Source organism: Castor canadensis, chromosome 7 (assembly GCF_047511655.1).
Source record: "Castor canadensis chromosome 7, mCasCan1.hap1v2, whole genome shotgun sequence".
Classification (NCBI taxonomy): Eukaryota; Metazoa; Chordata; class Mammalia; order Rodentia; family Castoridae; genus Castor; species Castor canadensis.
This window is the reverse complement of record NC_133392.1, coordinates 74,353,537-74,377,154: the sequence shown is the minus strand read 5'-3', so window position 1 is coordinate 74,377,154 and position 23,618 is coordinate 74,353,537. Positions and strand designations below refer to the sequence as shown.

At 38.3% G+C, this 23,618-nt stretch overlaps 1 protein-coding gene across 5 annotated transcripts in view; it reads left to right on the top strand.

The window, feature by feature from the left end:
* Positions 1-23,618, top strand: part of Grid1 (glutamate ionotropic receptor delta type subunit 1) — a 705,633-nt gene that overhangs the window by 594,243 nt on the left and 87,772 nt on the right. For all 5 annotated transcript variants that reach the window (XM_074079329.1, XM_074079330.1, XM_074079331.1 and 2 more), the window contains 4 exons: positions 3,148-3,249; positions 4,731-4,928; positions 8,740-9,064; positions 10,239-10,377. In XM_074079329.1, coding sequence (XP_073935430.1) covers positions 3,148-3,249; positions 4,731-4,928; positions 8,740-9,064; positions 10,239-10,377 — 764 coding nt within the window. The remainder of the gene's footprint in view (positions 1-3,147; positions 3,250-4,730; positions 4,929-8,739; positions 9,065-10,238; positions 10,378-23,618) is intronic.

The following is a 23,618-nucleotide window of genomic DNA, read 5'->3' as shown; positions in this document are numbered from 1 at the left end:
TGGAACCTTGATATGGGAATGAGCAAGGTCAGCTGTAACCAAGAGCCTGAGAAACTGAACAGCTTATGATTCCATAAAATGGGGCAAGAAACCCAGGTCCCACAGCTGGGCCCAGAGTAGAAGTCTCTGAAGATCATTTTTATCTCATGGAGATTATGGTAAACATTCATTAGTTGTGATGAACAGTAATATACTGATTATAATGTATCATACATTAATTTCAACAACAGCTGTGACTACCTGTATATAAAATACAAAGTATCTTAACAACAGGGGAAACTGGGTACGTGGGAGAATCTCTGTACAACCTCAGCAATTTTTCTGGAACTCTAAAAGTATTTTCAAATGAAAGCTTTTTTTAAACGAGCGAGAGTTTACCATACCAACAAGAAGAGAAATAGCTTCTCAGGTGGAAGGAACTGCAAAGATCAGGCAGGAATGTGATATGCATAAGAAAGGATGAGGATTTGGTGGGTCTGGCCTGCATCCTGGCTACCTAAACTGAAGTGGGGCTGAGAGCCAGAGTGGGCTCTGAGGTAGGAAGCTTTTCATTTAGGTCAAGCTTACAAGTATTAAGATTTCTTTTGTAGGAAGTGAGAACTTATTAGACAATGCTAATTAACATAGTCCATGTTTGAGTTTACTTATTGTAGAAGTATGTGCCAGCACATTGGAGGATGGGCTGGAAGACAGAAAGGTTTGGGGTAATGAGACTGATAGCAATGATCAGGGGTGGAGATAATGCTGCTTGGAGCCTGGAAGTATTGTGGAGAGGCACTGAGAGGTAGAGTCTTCTTGAAGGTAAACTGAAACTTTAATGGCACAGGGCTTCATCCTATCCTTCTTTTTGTGTACATTCTCTATTCTCATGCCCGAGTATAATCCCAATAGAAATACAGCTAAATCTTGGTTTATCAGTTTCAGGTGCTCATCCAAGCCAGGGTTTCAAAGAGTCAAGATGCACCTACACTGTGCCAAGGAGTTCAGCTGCAGATGTAGGAATCCAGTGTTAGTATGGGACAGACTATCCAGTGTCTGAAATGCACACATCCTTACTGGGACCATATTGCCTTCTCATAACTCTGTGAGTCATTGAGATGTCCAAGAGGACTTTCATAACCACTCATATGCAGGAGTACAGACCACACAGCAGGATTAAGAAGCTTTAGTGCTAGCTAAGCAGTTGTGGGGATGCATATGCAGGAGGACCAAACACATATTCTGTCTCCTTATCTATGTTGGAACATGCATAAAACCAAAATCACAGTGAATTAACCTTGACTCTGTGAGTTTGCCCTCTTCCCTTTGCCCAGCATTTTAATACAGTATCAGGAATCAACTCTGAATCCTAGTGCTATTTCCCAGGACCAGAAGAGAAGTAGTCTTAATATTTCCTTCTTTCTGTTCCAGTTTCAAAGTCTGTTCCAGACTTTGGTACCACTAATATCATCAATTCCTTTAATTAGAATTCTGGATAGATCTTAATTTGTGCTTTACTACAAGTGGTTGTGGGTCTTTTCAGAGACCTACATGCTGTTAAGTAAATTCTGCATTTATCACTGCAAATAATTCTATTACTTGGGAGTCTATGAGTCTTAGTGGACATTGCATCCAAAGCAACAACAGAAGATTCCAGATTTCTTTTAAACTGGATCTAGAGGTCCTTATTTCATTCTGATGATTTTGCTTTAGTCCTCAGAGTTGTAGCAGCTTCCAGGTGGGATGGTTCCTCAGCTTCTGGAACGATGGCCCAGTGTGCAGGCCCTACCACTGGTGTCAGGACTGTGGAGGAAAACTGGGAAAGTAGAAGTGTCCTAAGTGAGCTACTGACACCTCCTTCCTGTCCCCAGTGGCACATCTCCACAGAGGGATCCATCTTCTGCTCGGTCTGTGTGTCTTCCAGTGCTACTTAGAGAAGTATGATATGTTAACCTCTTGCTACATAAATGGTGGTCCATGGATCATTCCTCATCATCATCCACAACAGCATCACCTGGGAGCTTGTTAGACATGAATAATCTCAGGTCCCAGAATCAGAAAGTACATAGGAAATCCCTGAGTGATTTGTGTGCATATCATAGTTTGAGAATTACCGATGTAATCTACAGCAATGGTTCACAGTTCTGGCTCTGTATTAGTAGAATCACCTGGAGAACTAAAATATTCATATCTAACCCACCACAAGCCAATTAAATCAGAATCTCTGGAGGTGGAACCCAGCTTTCAGTATGTTTAAAAAGACCCCTAAGTCATCCTAATATGCAGCCAAGCTAGAGGCCCAGGGACTTAAAAGGGTATATCAGAATCACCCAGGAAGCATGAATACTCCCCATGACCAGGCCCTGCCACTCTGATTTAATTGACACAAGATGGATCTAGTCTTTATATATTTTTTTGCAACTGCCCAATTAATAATTGAGAATCATTGACTGTATAAGGGTTTGCTCATTGTTGCCAAGGCCCTGCAACAGGGAGGGCAAGCAGTCTCCAAACACTTGAGTCTCCTGTGTTCTTTAAGAGCCTCTCCATACCTTAGGGTGCCCATCAGAGGTACATCAGGCTCTTGGATACACCCTACAGGCTCAGGAAGATATGGCAGATGCAGAGCACATTTATTCTACCTGCGGACCAGGCAAGATTATGGTGTTTACACTGCACCAAATATAGGCAGGGAGCTCTTGTTCCTGCTTGCAGAGGGCACCATGTGCAAGGCAAGCTGCACACTTGCATCTTTGTTACTTACATTACTTCTGAACCTCATTCTGCCCATGGTGGCAGCAATGGCTGAGTCTAAGGGTCCTATGGCTTGGGGAAGTCAAAGGAGTAGTTAAAGAAGAGGATACTTTGTGGGAGACAAAGTGACATGGCCTTCTTGAGTGGACGGAATGAAATTGGATATGAACATTCATTGGTTTCATTTTAGGAATGTGTGGAGTCCTAGAGATCCAGGTGAACTTGTGGAGGAACTTCCTGTCTGTTGCAGCTCTATTCTTTTTATGGCTCTAGAACTCTAGGAAGCTCAATGGGCTGCTGTCTGGCTACCTGTCTGATTCAGGAATCCAGTTCAGGAGGAGTTCCCAAGGCAAGCACATTAGGGTCTCCTGAGGTGCGTCTTCCATTCCTCATGCTCCCTGTTTCCCTTCACAGCTGGCGACGTGGGACTCGGAGAAGGGCCTGAATGGCAGCCTGCAGGAGAGACCCATGGGCAGCCGCCTCCAAGGACTGACTCTCAAAGTGGTGACTGTCTTGGTAGGATCATGGGGCTGTTCTGGGATCTTCACTGGCCTGCCTTTTGAGTCAGAGGCTGCTCTCTCTGGTTAATGCTGGACTTGGGGAGGAGGGGATCTTGAGGAGTGGTTTGAGCATTCACAAGGCTTTTCATTCAAATGATTGCATAAGTAATGAAGGGGAGGGTAAGATTGGGCGTTCTCCTCTGGGGTTTCTGAGTCTGTCCTGGAAGGGCCCAGAGATCCTCTGCAGAGGACAACTCATGTAGATCTGCCGCTGGGCTCCACAAGACTCCCAGCTGCTCCACTTGTCCTTGAGTGTAAATTGGATCTGGGTCTATTGCTGTTCTTTGGGAGAGCCACGGAGTCTCTGGAGAGATGCTGAGAGGAGGACATTCTTCTAGAATCCTACACTTTGATGGGCCCACATGATGCGAAGTTTACCATAAAGACAGTTCTTTAGTTGCAACTTCTCTGCATAGCCCTAGAATCATAGTCTTTCTCATTTGTGACAGATCTTAGAAGCATTTTTTTTTGCCTTTTTAGAAGTACTGCAGAGATTCTTTAGATGACTCGTTTTTGGCTGAGTCAGACCTGGTTCAAATGTTCCCCGCTATCCTAGCAAGCATAGAAACCTTTGGCTGCAGCATTTCTTTATTCCCTGTATGCACATCACAGATAAAACGTACACCCCTTTTTTCCAAGAAATCTAACTTCATGAGGTATATTCCCCAGGGATATGTCCGAATAGTCCTTTCTTGTTCAGTTTCACACAAGAAGGCAAGGCTGAGATATATTCCAGATAGCCACCTACCTCCCAGGACACAGCATACACCGGGTGGGTACAAATAGCCTGGCAGTGGACTCAGGATATTAGGGGTTTAATTGTAACCTGTCCTTTGATTTATGGTATGCATTGGCTCACTAACCAGCATTCATTTTCTAGTACAACTTGATAGACATAATGTTTTCTCTCAATCTAATATCACAGAGTCTCATTACCATGTATTATCCTGGATGAGAAGTATCAAATTTCTTATATGGTTCTCATAGTATTATGACATTTCCTAAGGACAGAGTCTGGGTTCATCATGGATGTTACAAATAAAGGAAAGAAGACAAGTCATGTTATTCTGGGAGCTGGGAGTTTGGGTAGACTGGGATGACATACACAGGAGAGGCAAATCTCCACTGCTCTATATTGACCTGCTGATTGAAGGGTTGTCATGTGTACTTTAACCTTGACTGTCCATAAACTACTTTTAAGAAAGGGCAGAGGAGTTCAGCTTCCAGGTAGAAATTGTGTAAATACTAATATTCTGTTATTATTGTTATTAGCACTGTACATGCTAAGCATGTGCTCTACCACTGAGCTACACCCCTAGCCTAAACCTAACATTCTAAAGTTATGAATTATTAGGTTAGTCTCTCCAAAAATATTCTGAAAATATGTGTTAATGAGCCTGTTATTGAATTGAAGAACATATGTTCTATTGTCCTCAGGAAGAGCCTTTTGTGATGGTGGCTGAGAACATTCTTGGACAGCCCAAACGCTACAAGGGGTTCTCCATAGATGTGCTGGATGCATTGGCCAAGGCTCTGGGCTTCAAGTATGAGATTTACCAGGCCCCTGATGGCAGGTATGGTCACCAGCTCCATAACACCTCCTGGAACGGGATGATTGGAGAGCTCATCAGCAAGGTAGGAACCAAGAGCAGACCACAGGGAGGGGAACCTGAGTCTTTCTCTGGGGCATACCTAAACTTGGCTCATTACGTAGTTGGACCATTGAGACCAGCTAAACAGATCACAGTTACCATTCTCCATACCCTGAGGTCTCTTTTCCTCCTCAGTCTACCTGCTGTGTGCATTTCTGCTCTTTTATCTTTTCGTCCCCTGGCACTCTGTGATTTGCCTCCATGCCCATTGCTCTCATTCCTTTGGAGCCTACCCATATTGTTAATATACCCCCCAAGAGACCCACCCCTACACTTGGGTTAAAATAGGAACCTAGTGCCTCCTGGGATGTTCTGGTGAATGCTTGTTCTCCTATCCCACATAGATCCCAAGTGGGCTAGGTAACACAACATGTTTGTAAGTGTGTGTTATGAATGTGCGCACATGTTGGCATTGCTATGTATCATATTGGTGATGTGACATTCCCCAGCTACATGTGCTCATTTCAAATCATTATGGTTTCTCCCTCTTGTAGAAAGTATCCTCATTTAAATCCCCATTCTAGATCCTGTCACCCCATGGACTCTGAGTCTTATCCCCACAATAACTTAGAATGGTGACAACTGATTAAGCCCCCCAATATTACCACTACAACCAACCTTGACAATTTTTTCCTTCCTTTCTTCCTTCCTTCCTTCCTTCCTGTCTTCCTTCCTTCTTTCTTTTTTTGGCTGTACTTTTTTTGGCTTGTTGTCCTATCCCACATAGATCACAAGTGGGCTAGGTAACACAACATGTGTGTAGACTTATGTTCTGGGGGTTTAGACTTATGTTCTCATGCTTGGCAGGTGCTCTACCACTTAATCCACTCTACCAGCCCTTTTTTTACTGGTTATTTATAATTGGGCCATCCTGGGCCATGATTCTCTGATTTGTGCTTCTCCATGTACCTGGGATGTTCTGGTGAATGCTTGTTCTCCTATCCCACATAGATGCACTGTTGCACCAAGTCATTGGTTAAGATATGGTCTGTAGAACCTTTTGCCAGGGCTAACCTCAAACCATACTCCTCTCAATCTTTTCCTCCCAAGTGGCTAGGATTATAAGTCTGAGCCACCATGCCTGACCAATCTTAACAGTTTCTGGCATTGCTGTGGACAAGTCTGGACTCTTAGTGCATTGAGCCCTTGCTCTAGTGTCCTTTGCTTTGCTCCCCTCCAGTACCCACTTGTGAGCATCTATGGGCCACCTCATCTACCCTTCTCCATGACTACACCTCCACACCTTGGTGACTTCCTATTTGGGAGTGTTGCTTTCTTTTCTTGTTCTCTTTTTTTTTCCTTTTTTTTAGGTGGTACTGGATTTTGAACTCAAGAACTCATACTTGCTAAGCAAGCACTCTACCACTTTAACCACATACCTAGTCCTTTTTGCATTAGTTATTTTTCTGACAGTGTTTTGCAGTTTTTGTCCAGCCCAGCTTCAGACAGTGAGGATCTTTGCTTTTTAAACCTATGAAGGCAGACACTAGGCCTACCATCTCTCCAATTTCCCTTAACCTTTTTTTTAAAATAACTCCATTGTGATACAATTTAGATGCTATAAAAATTTACTCATTTTAGCTGTACAATTCAATAATGTTTAGTAATGTACAGAGTTGCACAACTGCCACCATAATCTGGTTTCAGAGCACTTCCATTATCACATTGGAATCTCTCCTACCTATTTACAATTAATGCCATTCCCACCCCCATTCCCGGGCAATCTTTAATCTACTTGCTATCAGTTTAGAATTGCTGTTATAAATGTTTCATATGAGCAGAGGCAGATAATATGAGTCTTTAGTGTCTGGCTCTTTCCACTTAGCATAAGTATTTGAGCTGCATCCCTCTTGGACGTTTGCATGCCCTTCTGATACTGTGTCCTTCCCTACTTACTGTGTACTCTGTGATTGACCATACACCCCTCTCATCCTTTGTGATTTGTTTATTTGGCAGATCACAAAGGGGATTGAACTCAGAGCCTCTGGCTTGCTAGCCAAGTGCTCTACACTTGAGCCACACCCCCAGTCTCTATGTCCTTGATTTCTTGTTGCACTCTACCCCTGAACTGCTTCTGTTAGCTACCTTCTTGACTCAGATATCCAGTTTCTGCATGAAATTAGAAACTATCCCACATTTATCCATATTAATATCTGGATAAGTATGGACTTCAGCCTCAGCTGCACCTTCAGTATGGCTCAACTCCCTTGTCCTTTGTTGGTTCCCTTGGGTATATCCCTCAGACAGTGTTTCAAAAGTTTACCTTTCTCCTCAAAATACCTAATAATTTTCTACCCTTCTCAATTGAAAAAAAAGATTGCCTTCCTATATTGGGAAAATAAATTTAGACTTTGGGGCATTCAATTCTACTCCTACTTCCTACACATATGGGGCACCTGCTCTCTATATTGGGGACGAGTGTCTCTGCCCTGTCACAGGTCACCATCTTCACTTGTGTCATGAGTTGATTTCCTTGTGCCTCCTCTGGACCTGGCTTCATAAATCAGTTTCCTTTCATCCTATATGGCAAACCTACCCTGTTCTGTTAAGTCTCTTTCTCAGCTCTTAAATATGGTTTAAACTCTCCTAATCCTAACAGAGATCCCTGGATCTTGGGTTTCTTTGAAGAGAGGCAAGAACCAGACATGCTCTGACATAGTCACCTCCAACATATTTTTTCCCTCTTTACTCTAGATTGTTGTTGGATTTCAGCTTAGGACCTCAGTACATAATGAACATGATGAAATCTGTCTATGTGCATTTCCCCAATTTGAGCATGTGAGTTGGATCAACAGCCACAACAAGTCATTCTAAAATGCATCTGGTCTGTTGATGATGCCTCTGTCTTGGAGACCTAAGAACTAAGGTTAGGGTGATGAGAGTGCCTTTCAATGTTCTTATGGTCAAATGGTCAAATGGTGACAGTGGGCCTGATATTATCTGACATTTACTCATCTGGGCAGATAAATTTTGCAGCCTTATCCTCGGTCTAGTTCCACCTTGATTCAGTCTTTGTTTTTTAAAATGAAAACTGATTTAGAAAGCCAAAGTCTTGGGAGGTAATTTTTAGGTCACAGTATGACATGTCCAAGATACACTTCTTAATGTAGCGTTGCTATAGGAAGAATCAGCCCATGTGTCTGCAGCCTTGAATTAAGGGTAGGAGAAGAAAGAAATAATTGAATGACCATTATTCTTGTAGGATATTACCTTCTGGCGTAGAGTCAGCATATAAAACAATCAGACTGGTTCGTTGACGAGATTCAACATAGCTGTACAACTCACCACTTAATTTCTGAAGTATTTTAGGAAAGTGAGAGATCAAACATGGAACAATGGAACTTGGAGAGCCCTAATGTGGAAATGGAGTGAGCCAATGGTTTTGCTATATAGGGAAGATGCAGCTAGGCCTAGAAGAAGATAGAGGGTTTTCTTGGTGGTAGTGGTAGGGGTAATAAGGAAACACAGGGTAAAAAAGTAAGTAAAAATAGCTAAGGGGAACAGTAACAAAGTAAAGAAAAACAACATAGAAGAATGAAGCTATTGTACTGGACTCTATTATCAGAATTTTCCAAGAGATTTGAGGCTTGGGGAAAGAAATTTGTAAGATGAAGGTGATAATAAACATTATGGTGTTGGGTTTTCCTTACAATTTCCAAAGTCTTAGAGAGTCAGCTCTCAAATCTACTGCTTGGAAACAGTACTACTCAAAGGGAAGAGGGTGGACCTTGACCCAAGGTGGAGCCCAGCACTGAGCTCAGGATCATCCTCTGATGAGGTCTTTTGCCTTTCAGAGAGCAGACTTAGCCATATCTGCCATCACCATCACCCCAGAAAGGGAGAGTGTTGTGGACTTCAGCAAGCGGTACATGGACTATTCAGTGGGGATTCTGATCAAGAAGCCTGAGGAGAAAATCAGCATCTTTTCCCTTTTTGCTCCTTTCGATTTTGCTGTATGGGCCTGCATTGCAGCAGCCATCCCTGTGGTTGGGGTGCTGATATTTGTATTGAACCGGATACAGGCTGTGAGGGCTCAAAGTGTTGCCCAGCCTCGACCATCTGCTTCTGCCACCTTGCACAGTGCCATCTGGATTGTCTATGGAGCCTTTGTCCAGCAAGGTACCTTCCCACTTCCCTAATCTTTGAATATCCCTAGGGCCTGAAAGAACTTATCCATCAGTAATGTTTTCAGATGCATTGCACCACAATCATTTTAAATACAATTTTATGTAGTATCTAGGACAGTATTAATATCATGCTGCATCCAGTTTTTCTAACAGATAGAAATTAAATGAAATGACAACAAAGAACTCAACCCCAAATCTTCATTCTCCTCTCTAGATAAAATTAACTCTGGAGTTCTGCTTTGCATTTTCCTCCCCTCCCACATACAATTGATTGCTGTACACATAGGTTGTAAATGAAACTCTGAAGCTTGCTTAAATTTGACGCCTTAATGGGGAAAAAAAATCACAGTTGTGTTGTAATCATTTCAGTAGAACTCCAGCCATTCTTGAGCTGCAAAGTCTCCTATCTTGAAGAGGTCTGGATAGCACTTCCATCCAATGGTGGCTTACAGGACTGAGCAATTTTTACTAGAAACAACAAATTGCAAAGTTCTTAACATGAGTTTTGATGCTGTCTGCATCATGGCAAAAGCTTTGCAAGGTTATGTAAGGAGAACAGACAGGGAGATGCTTTCTTCTGCTACCACCTAAGGAACCAAAGAGAAATAATTGGCCTCAAAGAGGCAGCTTCTTGCTGAAAGTTCCATGCAATGATTTCTGAAAATCCTGGGGAAAAATCATCTAGCAAGGGCTGAATATTAATAAAAGTGATATGGTGTATCTCATTTCTCTGGTTTAAAATAAGGCTGGGGAAACCCTCTGGGTAGGAAGCAATTCTATATTTACAGAATTCCTGAGTCTACTCTATGTGAATTTGAAATTGCACAGGGACCTTCCATTAACTTGCAGCCCTGTAAGTTCTTACCACTGTGTGGAAGAATCTTCTAGCTGGAAGGTTTACATGTTTAGAACTCTATCCATGGCATTTGAACAAACTTCTTGTCACCCGAGGCCAATCCTAACTTTTCGGTCTTTTATGGTCTTCTGACACTTTCTAAAACTGCTGGGTTTTATGTTCCTTCTGAAAGGAAATGTCCAGCTGGCAGTCACTCCCCTTTTCCTCAAGCAGCAGTGGCAACCTATGTCCCTGGCCACAGGGGGAGCATTTCCTTGGGCTGAGAGTGAGTGAGAAGCCCTGGCCAATCCAGTCTGCCTGCTTCTTGCAGGTGGCGAGTCTTCTGTGAACTCCGTGGCCATGCGTATCGTGATGGGAAGCTGGTGGCTCTTCACCCTCATCGTGTGCTCATCCTACACAGCCAATCTTGCTGCCTTCCTCACAGTGTCCAGGATGGACAACCCCATAAGGTAAGCCTACCTCCTTCTTGATCTGGGACCATCAGCTCCAAAAATCTTCAAAGAGGATACAACTCTGCTGAGGATTCACAGAGAGAACACCCAGGCAGAGACAGAATTAGATCACAGATCTTCAGTTGGACAATGGGAATATTTATCGAATGAGAAGAGCTTCACTCCTGCATTTTATTTCATGCACAGTTACATAAATGTATAAATTCATGCAAAAGTATTAATCTCAACATTTAAACACTGCTCATAAAACTAATAAATCAAAACATTAAAATTAACAAGTTAGATTTCTTCAGACACTTAAACATGGATTACAAAATTTTATCAACATTTAGTTAAAATTAATGAAAATAATGTCTAGTATATTTTTCAAATCTTCAAACATGTTGAACTTATTTTAAAAACATGTCAATTACTATAAGAAGTAGAAAAGTTATTTTTCTTCTGTTTATAAAATTGTTGAAATCAGTCAGTACAATTTTTCTTCATTTTTATAAAATGTTAAAAAGGTGGCATCAAAAAAATGAGTTCATTATAGTGAAATAACTGTTGGAAATGCCTTTAAGTTATGGTTATATTCCTACATATGGTATAAATTACAAAAGAACTTGGACAAAGTGAATGCATGTTGAGTGTATGGTTCATGGTGTGGGCACAGGCATGGATCTTGAGAACAGTATTGGCTTTGACATTACCCTCACTTGGACACTGTGGGCTTCCAAGTTCCTGCTTTTGTAACTTCTCCTTTAATCCAGCATTCTCACTATCATTATATTGATTCTTTCAAGTCATCCCTACTCAACTGGCTTCTATGGCTCCCAACTGCCTATTCGAGTTCAAATTCCTTCACAAAGATTCAAGATTCAATATGATGTTATCTGCTATCTTTACTACATTGACATTTTTATTGAGATAATTATAGATTTACCACAGTTGTAAGAAATAACACAGAGAAAGGTCTCCCAGGATCCTTTACCTAGTTTTCCCCAGTGCAACATTTTACAAAACTGTAGTATCCTGTTACAACCAGGTTATTGACACTGATACAATTGACTGACTTTATTCAGCTCTCCCCTTCTGTACTCATCTGTGTGTGTGTGTGTATGTGTGTGTGTGTTCATTTGGTTCTGTGTAAATTTGTGTATCCATCATCATGGCAAAAATACTGAGCCATTTCACATTTCCTCCTCTCCTACCCATGCCCTAACCCCTGGCAACCTTTAATTTTCCTTCATTTGTAAAAGTTGTCATTTCAAATGTGGTTCATGAATGAGATAATACTTTTTGACTGTGTATTTTTTCACTCAGCATAATTTCTTAGTGATTCATCCAGGTTATTGTGTGTATTCATACTTCATGACTTTTTACTGATGAGTGTATTACATGTCTCACAGTTTATGTAACCATTTACCCATTGAAAGCTATCTGGATTGTTTCTATTTCCTGCAATTATGAAGAAAACTACCGTGAACATTTGTGTGCAGGCTTTTGTGTGAACATAAGTTTTCATGTACATGTGATTAATACCCGTGAGTATAATTTGTAACTTGTATGGTAATTGAATGATGAATTTAATAAGAAACCATCAAATTGTTTTCCAGTGACTATACCGTTTCACATTTCTGCCAGTGATGTAGCAATATTCCAATTGTCCCTCACTTTTGCTAGCATTTGGTACTGTCACTAGCTTTTATTTTACCATTCTGATAGGTGCGGAGCAATATCTCATTGTGAATTTAATTTGCATTTCCCTAATGACTAATAATGTCAAATACTTTTTTATATGCTTATTTGCTTATATAGCTCCTTTGGGCCATGTCTATTTTTGTGTTTTGCCCATTTTCTAATTGATTTGTTTGATGATTACCATTGAGTTTTGAAAGTTCTTTCTCTATGTTAAATAGTAGTTCTTTGTCAGATATGTGGTTTGCAAACATGGTCTCTACTTTGTAGCTTGCCCTTTCAATCTCATAACAGGATCTTTCACAAAGTAAAGGAGTTCATTTCCATGAGGTCCAAATTAGAAACTTACTTGTTCATGGATCAAGCATTTTCCTGGCCTGAGACCCTAAAGACATTTTCCACCCACTAAAACTTTCATTTAGTTTTATATTTTTTATTTTGGTCCATAATCAATTTTTGTGTAAGGGTTGAGATTTACATTAAAAGGTTTTTTTGTTATTGTTTGTTTATGAATACCAAATTTCTCCAGCACCGTTTGTTGAAAAGCCTATCCTTTCTCCATTGATTATACCACATATATTATATTATATATATTAATATACATATTAATATATGTGGTATAATGATATGATTAGGGTAGCATATGATAAATTGTGAAACAGCAATCACAATGAAGCTACGTGACCTGGCCATCATCTCACATGTTTATTGGTGTGTGTGTGTGTGTGTGTGTGTGTGTGTTGAGAACTTTTTTGATCTACTGTCTTTCTGAGCAATTTCAAGTATACAACACAATATTATTAGCTGTAGTCATCCTGTATTGGTTAGCTTTCTCAGGTTAGATACCTTAATGGAAGTCTATGCCCCACCTACCTGTCCCTGGCAATCACCGTTCTACTCATTGCTTCTATGAGCTTGACAGTTTTAGATTCTAGATATAAGTGAGAATATGCAATGATGGTTTTCTGTGCCATTTTTTTTTAACTTATCTCTTCCAGGTTCTTTCATGTTGTTACAAATGACAAGGTTTCCTTCTTTTTTAAGTCCACATTATATATATGGATCTGTATTTTCCACTCATTCATGGGTAGAAACTTAGGTGGAGTCTGTATCTTGGCCACCGTGAATAATGCTTCACTGAACATAGAAGTGCAGATTTCTCTTCAAAATATTGATTCCATTTCGTATGGATGTATATGAAGAAGTGGGTGGCTAGATCATACAGAAGTTCTACATGTAGTTTATGAGGAACTTTTGTACTATTTTTCCATAATGGCCTTACTAATTTAAATTCTCACCAACAGTGTACAGGGTTCCCTTCTCCACATCCTAGACAGCAGTTTTTCATGTATATGTTGGCCATTTGTGTGCGTTTTTAGAAATGTCTGCTCAGGTCCTTTGCCCATGTTTTAATTATTTGTTTTCTTTCCATTGAGTTGTTTGTTTCTTATATATTAAAGCATAATCACATATGTGGCTTGAATATATTTTCTTCCATTATGTAGATTCTGTGCATGCATGTGTGTGCACATGTATGTGTGCGTGTGTGTGCACACATGTGCGTGCCTGTGTGTACGTCGGTGTGTGCATGTGTGTGCACGTGCATGTGTGCATGTGGGTGTGCATGCCTGTGTGTGCATGAGTGTGTGTGCATGAGTGTGTGTGCACGTGTTGGCTATGCTGGTGTTTGAACTCAGGCTTTGCCCTTGGTAAACAAGCACTCTACTACATGCATCAGGCCTCTAGCCCTTTTTGGTTTTTGGGTTAATTTTTAGGTTAATTTTTTTCCTGGATGGACTTAGAACCATGATCCTTCTATGCCTCCCATATAACTGGCATTAAAAATATACACCACCATGCCTTGGTTTTTTGTTGAGATGGGAATTTTACTAACTTAATCTGCCTCCTTGAGTAGCTAGAATTATAAACATGAGCCACCATACCCAGCTTTTAAAAATTTTTTTCATTACTTGTTTTTCATATCATCATTAGTATGTAGACACACTCATGACTTTATATGTTAATTGTGTATCCTGCAAATTTACTTCATTCTTTTATTAGTTCTGACACTTATTTGGTGAAGTCTTTTATGTAGAGGATCATGTCATCTGCAATTAGAAACATTTTCCTTTTTACTTTCTAATTTAAATGACTTTTACTTTTTTCTCTTGCCTGGTGTTTTGGCTAGGAGTTCCAGTACTAGATGTGGCCAGAAGGAACATCCTTGTTTAGTTCCTGGTCTGGGAAGAAAAACTTACCGCTTTTCATCGTTGACTGGGGACCTATCATATATGACCTTTCATGTTAAGTTACAGTCACTTCTGTTTTTAATATGTTGACATAATTTTACCATGAAAAGATCTTAAATTTTGTTAAATGCTTTTCCTGCATCTGTTGAAGTGAAAATATTATTTTATCCTGCACTTATTAACGTGGAGTGTCCCATTTATTGATTTGCCTGTGTTGAGCTGTCCTTGCATTGGAGGGGTAAAGTCCATATCTGGTGCATGATTGTTTAATGTGCTGTTGAATTCAGTTTGTTAGTATTTTGTTGAGGATCTAAGCATCTATGTTCATCAGGGAAATTAGTCTGCAATTTCTTTTCTTCTTGTAACTTTGTCTGGCTTTGGCACCAGGATAATGGTGGCTTTGTAAAATGAGTTTGGAAGTGTTCCATCCTCTTCAGTGTTTTGGAAGACTTTGAGAAAGGTTTACATTAATTTCACTTCAAAGGTTTGGTAGAATTTACCAGGGGAGCTATCATGTTCTGGGTTTTGTTGTTATTGTTGTTAGTAGGTTTTTTATTCCTGATTCACTCTCCTCACTGTTCAGAATTTCGAGAGCTCCATCTTTCAGTTTTGATAGGTTGTGTGTTTCTAAGAATTTATCCATTTCTTCTAGGTTATCCAGTTTATTGATGTGTAGTTGTTAATAGAATCTTTCATGATCTCTGTATTTCTGTGATATGGCTTGTCTCCATTTTTCATTTATAATTTGGTCTATTTGAGTTTTCTTTCTCTTTTCTCTGTATACTTTGTCAGTTTTGGTTGTGTTTTCAAAAAGCTCATTTGTCTTATAGTCAGTATGCATTTGGTTCTTTTTCTTTCCCTCCCTTCCTCTTCCTTCCTTCCTTCCTTCCTTTCTTTGTTGCTTGTTTTGACAGTACTGGGTTTTGAACTTAGGGCCTTACACTTGCTAATGCTCTACCACTTGAGCCATGCCCCCAGCCCTATTTGCTTTCATTTGTTTTATTCAGATAGGGTCTCTCACTTTTGCTCCAATCCTCTGACCTCTGCCTCCTAAGAATCTGGGATTGCAGGTATGTACCACCAAGCCCACCTTGTTCTTTAACATAGAGTCTTGTTAACACTTTGCCCAAGCTGACCTCAAACTGTGATCCTTCTATCTCTGCCTCCTGAGTAGCTGGGATCACTAGGCTGAGCCACCATATCCAATGCCACATTTGATTTTTGTTCCAGTTTTATTAATTTTGTCTTAAAATGAAAAATGTTTAACTCTTTAGAGTTAATATAATATATTCAATCTTGCTTCTGTCATGTAAACTTGTGCATTTTAAATTGTTTTATAGTGTTTAGCATTCTATTAACATTATTACTGCTTCTTCTTCCTGTTTCTCTTCCTCTATTTTATTCCTTCCTCCACCCTCCTCTTTTTATCTTCCTCTTTCACTCTTTCCTTCCTTCCTCTTTACCTTCCTCTTCCTCTTCCATTATTTCTCTTCTCTTTTTTTTCCTTCCTTCTCACTTCTGTCCACTTTGTGTTCCCCCTCCACTCCTCTCCTTCTCTTCATCCTTTTCCAGGGTTTCCTTATCTCCCCCTTCCTCCTCTTCTTCCATTTCTCCCTTGTCCCGCTCCTCTTCCTCCTTCTCCCTTTTAAGTATTCTCCATTTTCTTCTTCCTCTCTTCCCCTCTTTTCTTCCCCTTCTTGTGCTTTCTTCTTTGTAATCAGCCTTGTTTGTATCTTTGAATTTTAAAACTTCCATTAATAATCATTAAAGATTGCATGTGCCATTAATTATACTTAGAATTCTGTGAGTTCTTCTTATATATTCTTTGTACTTTAGCTCAGTAATTTTGTCATCTATGAACTGTTTTCTTATTTACATTCCATTTATCCTTATCTTGTCTCCAGGAACATTAACTCTTTCCATGAGGCCTCCATATGTGGTGCTCTCTCTTTGATAGATTTCATTTTTTTCCTTTTTCTTGTTCATTCTGGGGGAGTTTCTCAACTTGTATTTCACATTTATGATTAGATTTTCTGTAGTCTTCATATGCCTTTCATCAGTGTCAATGACTAGATAAAATTCTACTTATATATTTTTATTTCCCCTTCATTGTTTTTTCCTCCAACTTTTCTAGGACTTCTTTTCTCAGTCAGTTTTGTGGATTCCATTTTTAATTTTTGTTATAAATAATTCTTTCTATAGTGAATTATACCTATGGAAAACAAGTATTTTTTTAAGTTTACATTTCCTCCATCATATATTTTCCAACATTTTTAATGCAATATCATGTAAGCATATTTGTGTATTATTTCTTTCATGCTAAAATCTTCATACCTCCTGGGTTGTCAATGTTATTTAGCTCCCTTTAATATGGAGAACTCTTTTTTATTTTTAAATTTTATTAGCATAAATTAATTGCATAAAGGGGTTTCATTGTGCTATTTACATACATGCATATAATGTACTTTGATCAAAGTCACCCTGCCAATATTACTCTTTTGTAACCCCTCTCCCCACCTCCTTTTTAATAGTTTTCAGTGGATTTCATTATGTTATTTTCATATATATAATGTAACTGATTACTGAATATGGAAAACTATTTCCAAAACAAGTAGGAAGCTTCTACTTGAATCTCCTAGTAGTGTGCCTGGCTGTAGTTAGAATCATTCTTTCCGATCTTAATCTTGGTTTGTGTGTGCAGGTGGAGACTGTGGTGTAAATCCTCATGACTAGTACTCTGACTTAGTGGCAATTATCTCCTTTTGAGTTTTTATCGCAATGACAAATTTCTAGCATTCTGATTGATCCAGCCCCTACAATAACAAGAAAAGCTACACTGCAGGTTTTAACCTCCTGTTTGTCATTACTATTTTCTGCAATTTACTGACAAATTACTATTTGTCAGAGACAAATGCCAGAGAACTGAGGTTTCTGCATACTGTACCCTGTAGAGCTGAGAGGAATCCAAGAGTTTTCCATTGTTGCTACTTTAAACTTCTTTGTCTCTGTAGATATAAAAGGAAAATCCACTGTGATGATGTACTTTTCAAAGTAAGATAATTTAAACTTCCCTTTCATTCTCTCCCCTCTCCTCTAGAAATCTCTCAGTTTCTGATAAGTGGGTAACATCTGTACATTCTTCCTTCTTTTATGGTACATGATTCCCTGTTGCTTAAAAATTGCCCGGCCCTATCAGTAGGCACCTGGAAGGATGGATGATGCCCCCTTTTAATCAACATCTTTCATGTTAATCCATGTAATCATTAACCTGTAAATTTTCAAACTAATATGTAACTTTCAATTCTCAGATTCCACCCCCTCCATGTAAATCTTCATGGTTACCATACATTCATTAAAAAGCACAGAAAAATATTCTGAAGAAAAGTATATACTTAGCAGTTACTTTAAACAATTTTTACCTGTTCATTTGCTGTAGGTATGAGGTCCATTCATTGGGCAGAGCATATCTCACTTTTGATTCACTAAAAAAAGTCTCAAAGTGTTGTAATTACTTTCATCCCCATGAAAGTTACTCATAGATGCTCAGCTGTTATCATGCTGACAGCAGAATCATTTGAAAGTTAGCATTGACAGGTAGTTGGATATTAGAGGCACTTTTTTTTCCATCAATGCCCATATTTAGGAAATATTTTGGCTAAAAATCCTGAGTGAATAGCACCCTGCAATCAGAGGGGTTACACTCATCCTAACAGCTCATGTTGGAGAGCAGGAGCCCAGGGGCAGGACACAGCAACAATGCCAGTGTAGTTACATAGTGAGTACAGACACTGGAAACTGACTGCCTGGTTAAACCCTCTCTTTCTCACTTACTAACTGTGTGCCCTTGAGCAAATCACTTAGCCTCTCTTTGTTTCTGTTTTCTCACTTATGTATAGGAGTAACAATCACATCTGTCTCACAGGGTTGTGGGAGGGAATAACCAACATATGTTAGAGCCTAGAAAGTTACTTGATCACGTCAACTTTGAATACTATTAGTGGTGTTTGCTGTTTTTGTTGACAAGAGCCTTGGTAGTCAAAGGAACAGCTTTGGGATCTTTGGTCCTGCCCTGGATTCAGAAAATGTAGCATGGCTGAAGATGGAAGAAGACAATGGTGTAGGAAGCAGGCAGCTCTGCTGTGGAATTGGGGCCAACTGGCTGGATGGCATTAGTTATTTGGCCACTTTGATATTTTGTTTATATGTTGGTAAGACAGGAAAGTTGATAAGCATGACAGTTTAGGATGTTTGCTCATCTGTTCATTGAATTTGCAAACATCAGGTTTGTAAGTGAAAATGAGCAAATGCTTCCTACAGATAAATCTTGTGCTTAGATAAGGGAAGATAGGCTGTCTATAAGAACAGGTTGTCTTGTATTCAAAATCTACACAATGTTAGAGGAGAAACTATTCTAAGAATGAGGTTGGGGATGATAAAGGAGAATGATGGAGGGGTTGAACTCAACTATGATATATTGTAAGAACTTTTGTAAGTGTCACAATGTACCTCCCCTACAATAATAATATGAAAATAAAAAAAATATTCACCAGAAGCCTAATATACCCCAAGGTGATTTCCTTTCTTTCATCTCAGTGGAAAGATAGAATCTTTCTTCACTGAAAGATTGTTGTAAACTTTTGATTTCAAGTGCTGTAATATTATTTGTATAAGTCTTATGATAAACTGAAAATCTAGATCACCTGGGGTTTGACGATGACTTATTTTTGTGTAGTGACTTCTTAGACACAATAGCTAAAGTGTAATATATAAAGGAAAATAATTATTAAGTGGGCTTCATTAACATTTTTAACTTCTGTGAAAGACACTGTTAGAGGAACAAGTATGCAAGTCATTGAGAGAAAAATCTTTAGAAAAAACTATAATTGACAAATATGCAAAATATACAAAGAACCCTTGAAACTGAACAATAAGAAAACAGACAACTTATTTAATAAATGGGCAAAAGGTATGAACAGATGTCTCACCAAAGAAGATACTCAGAGGCAAAACAAAGCATATGAAGAAATGTTCAATATTATATGTCATTAGAGAATTATAAATTAAAACTACAATGGGAAACCACTACACACCTATCAGAATGATTCAAGACACTGACAGCTCTCGAGTGCTGGTGAGGCATTCCTGAGAAACAACAGGCGTTCTGATCATCACTCAGGATATAGCCCATGTGGAAGACAGCTTGGAAGTCTCTTCTAAAACTAAACATACTCTTACCCTACCATCTAACAATCATATTCTTTGGTATTTGCGAAAATGTCTTAAAAACCGTATAGCCTGCCACACAAAAGTTTGACATGGATTTTTTTTCTTTTCCTGAAATGGGACCTCTCTGTGCAGCCCAGGTTGGCCTGGAACTTACAATCCTCCTGCCTCAGCCTTCTTATTGCTGGGATTACAGGCATGAGCCACCACATCAGGCTTGTATAGAAGGTTTTTATTGTTGTTTTGGTTTTTTGGCGGTACTGGGGTTTGAACTCAGGGCTTCTGGATTGCAAAGCAGGCACTCTATTGCTTGAGCCACACCTCAAGTCCAAAGGTTTTTAAACATAAATACACAGATGGATTGAGAGAGAAGTGAAAAGATATGTCTTGCAAATAGTAAGCATAAAAAAGCTAGTGAATTTATGTAATATAACCTGACAGTATACTTTATACCATAGGGTATTATAAAAGATAATGAGGGACATTGTGTAATGATAAAAGGAATAATTTTACCAGAAAGAGAACTCTAATATGGACAAGTAAAGTTTATGAGGGAAAAGCTGACATATTTAGTGGGAGAAGCAGAAAATCTAAAACAGTAAAAATTTTAACCTCATTCTCTTATGGAACTGTCATAACAGGAAGCAAAAAATCATTAGGGCTGTAGAATAAACAACACCATAACTAACTTGACATATTAACATTTATAGAGTATTTTATCCCCAAACTGAAAAATACACATTTTTTTCAAGTATGCACCAGTCAATAAGAAAGATCATTTTTTGAGTCATAGAGCTATAGTTGAATAAATTTCAAAAGAGTAAAATCATATGGAGTGTGTTCTATCATTACAATTAAGTTAGAAGCCAATAAAATAATTTAGTAAATTGATAGTGAAATTAAAATAACACAATTCCAAATAAACAACACAAAAATTCTTAAAATATTTCTAATTAAATGGTAGTGAAAAGAGAATATCCTAACTTGTGCAACTCAGCAAAATTAGTACTTAAAGGTAATTTTATGTCTTCAAATATCTGTAAGAAATTTATCTTTTTGATTAAATACAAGATTTTTAGTTTTTCCCTTAAGAAGAGGAAAAAATACAAGGACAAGCTTACCTCAATGTAAGTTTGAAGAAAAATAGAATATGTGTACTAACATTAAAAATTTGAAAGGCTAAACATCAGTTTATTGATAAAGTTTATATGGCCCAAAGAAAACTAATCAAGAAAATAAATGAGAGAAAATCGAAATTATGAATATTTGGAATAAAGAAGGATTAAATTATAGATTCTTTAGACATTAAGAGGATAATGAAAATATTCTGAACACCCTTATGCCAATGTTTTCAACAATTTACATGAAATAGAGAAATTTTTCTTAAAACAAGACATTGGGTTTGTAAGCCAACAGCCTGTCATTTATGAAATTCAAGGCTCAGATGCCTTCACTGGCGAGTTCTATCCAACATTCAAAGAAATAATAATACTACACATAAAATCTTCCAAAAATACAGGATGAAAATAATATATACATATTTAATGAAACTGGCATAACTCAAATACCCAAAGCGGAGAAAGATAGTACAATAAAATAAAATTACAGACCAATGTCTTCCATGAACTGAGATGCAAAAACCCTTGACAAAGTATTAGCAAATTGAATCAGTAATACGTAAAAATGATGGTACCCTCAGGTATAAGAAGAGTTTTATCCCTGGTATAAAAGCTTACTTCAACATTTGAGAACATAAGCAAAACAAAGGAGAAAAATCACGTGATTTTTTTCAGTTGATGCAGAAAAGTATCTGACAGAATCAACATTCATTCATGAATAAAAATAAATGAACAGCAAGAAAAGGGGCAGCCTCATCCTGACAAAGGGATTACCAAAAACTCACTGCGAATGCATACTTAATGATGGAAACTGGACTGCTTTTCTCTCCAGAGCAGGAGCAGCTTTGCCGCAGAAGTTCTTGTCTGAGCAGCAAGCAGTGAAACAAATTGAAGGCATACAGACTTTAAAACAAGAAATAAAACTGCTTTTCATGATGACATGATGGTATTGGTAGAAAATCCTAACAACCTTCTAATAAAATTAATGTAATAAATAAATTTTCATGTTGCAGGAAACAAAGTCATTATACAAAAAATCATTTTATATACTAATGACCTACAACAGGAAAACAAAATAAAAATAAAAGCTCAACAATTACAACAACAACAAAACCATATGATTTTTTAAAATGTGTGTGTGTTAGCAGTACTGTGATTTGAACTCAGGCCTCATGCTTCCAGAACCAGGGACTAATCCATGACTCGGGCCCAAAACTACATAGTTTTTACATTCTAAAAGATATGTAAGAATTATACTCCAAGGGGGGAATTGAAATATAATGGAGAAGGTGAACTTGTTCAAAGTATACTGCCTGCATATATGGAATTATCACAATGAAGTTCTGTTGTATTATTAATGTATTCTAATTCAAAAATAAAATTTAAAAAAGTAATTATACCCTGAAAACTAGAAAATGTTGCTGAGAGAAATTAAAGATGTAAATAAATGGAGAGGTTTCCAGTACTCATGGATTGGTAGACTCAGTGTTGTTGAGGTGGAGAATCTCCAAACTTGAGAAATGCAGGTAGATGCACTGATACCCTGACAATTGCAAGGTCTTGTATGGCAGCACTAAACATGGCTGCTTAACCTTTGAAAGGCACCTGGATGGATGCTCTGTGACAGAAGATTAAACCAATAATTTTAATACATTTGTGTAAACTAAAAAAAAAAAAAAGAAAATCTCCAAAATTGAGCTATAGATTCATCAAAACCACAGCAGTGTTTCTTAGAGAATAGAAATGATGACATTATTTTTTGAACTATATGTAAATGATTTAGAATGGTGAAAATGATTTTTAAAAATTAGAAAATGAGCTCTATCTGATTTCATGATTCCGTAACATGCTGGTAATATCTTGCATGCTGTATTTCTGTCTGGCTTTATTTCATGTCATCATACAGTGTTCCTTCCTCGCTGGCTTCTGTTTGCCCCTTGAATATCACGGAAAATTTCTTGTTCTCTATTCTTCATATTCTCTATATATTTGGAACATCCTTTTCTCTGCTTTTCACTAAGTCAGCTCTGACTTAACCTTCACATCTCTGGATCAAATGCCACCTCCTCAGAGTGGACTTCCTGGATACAGCTCAAATTTAAATAATTCCTATTCATTTTTCTCTTGATAAACCCTAGTACTTTTCTCTCTTAACAATTATTACACTATGTAACTACATATTTATGTGCTTACTTTAAAAGTATGCATCCATACCTCTGGTAACAAACTCTGTGGATCAAGGGACCTTATATTTCTCCTTTGTATAATTAATGTTTAGCATGAGTGCCTTTCACAGCATATACAGCCAAAACGAATGTTATTTGGATAAATTAACTACTGAAAGCAGACTTAGTATTTGAACACACACACACACAAACTTGGGTAGGATAGTTCAAGACAGAGTTTAGCCAGGGTTCAAGAATCCTTTCTTGACTTCAGACCTGTTTGAAGTTGAACAAAAGCCCTTGGGAGGTGATGAATTGCATTTCCCTAAGGTATATCTACAATTTCTGGGAGACAATGAATGTTTCTTATGAACTCTGAAATTTGTACTCTGGGCCCCCTATTCCTTATATCTCACTCCATTTAATGTTCTGCATGCAAGGAGAATCTGTCTTGGATTTTTGTTTGTCTGTTTGAGGTGTTATTGTATTTTTTTTATTTTTAGCTTGAGGGCAAGTGCTATGTCAGGTATATACTTCAGTGTCTCACTTTTTTCTGAAGGTCACGTTGTACATTTTTCCACATCTTCTGATTTTTTCATTCTTTCATTACTCCTGTATTATTCATAGAGCCATTGGCATTGTAAGAAATACAGTCTGCAGTCCATGTAACATTTCACATTTGGACAGTGACATTCATGAATTGAAAACATCTAGATTTTACAGCAAAGATAAACCATCCATATGTACAACCTGGCTGTAGAATTTGTATTCCTGCCCAGTTTCATGAATGCACAGTATATTAG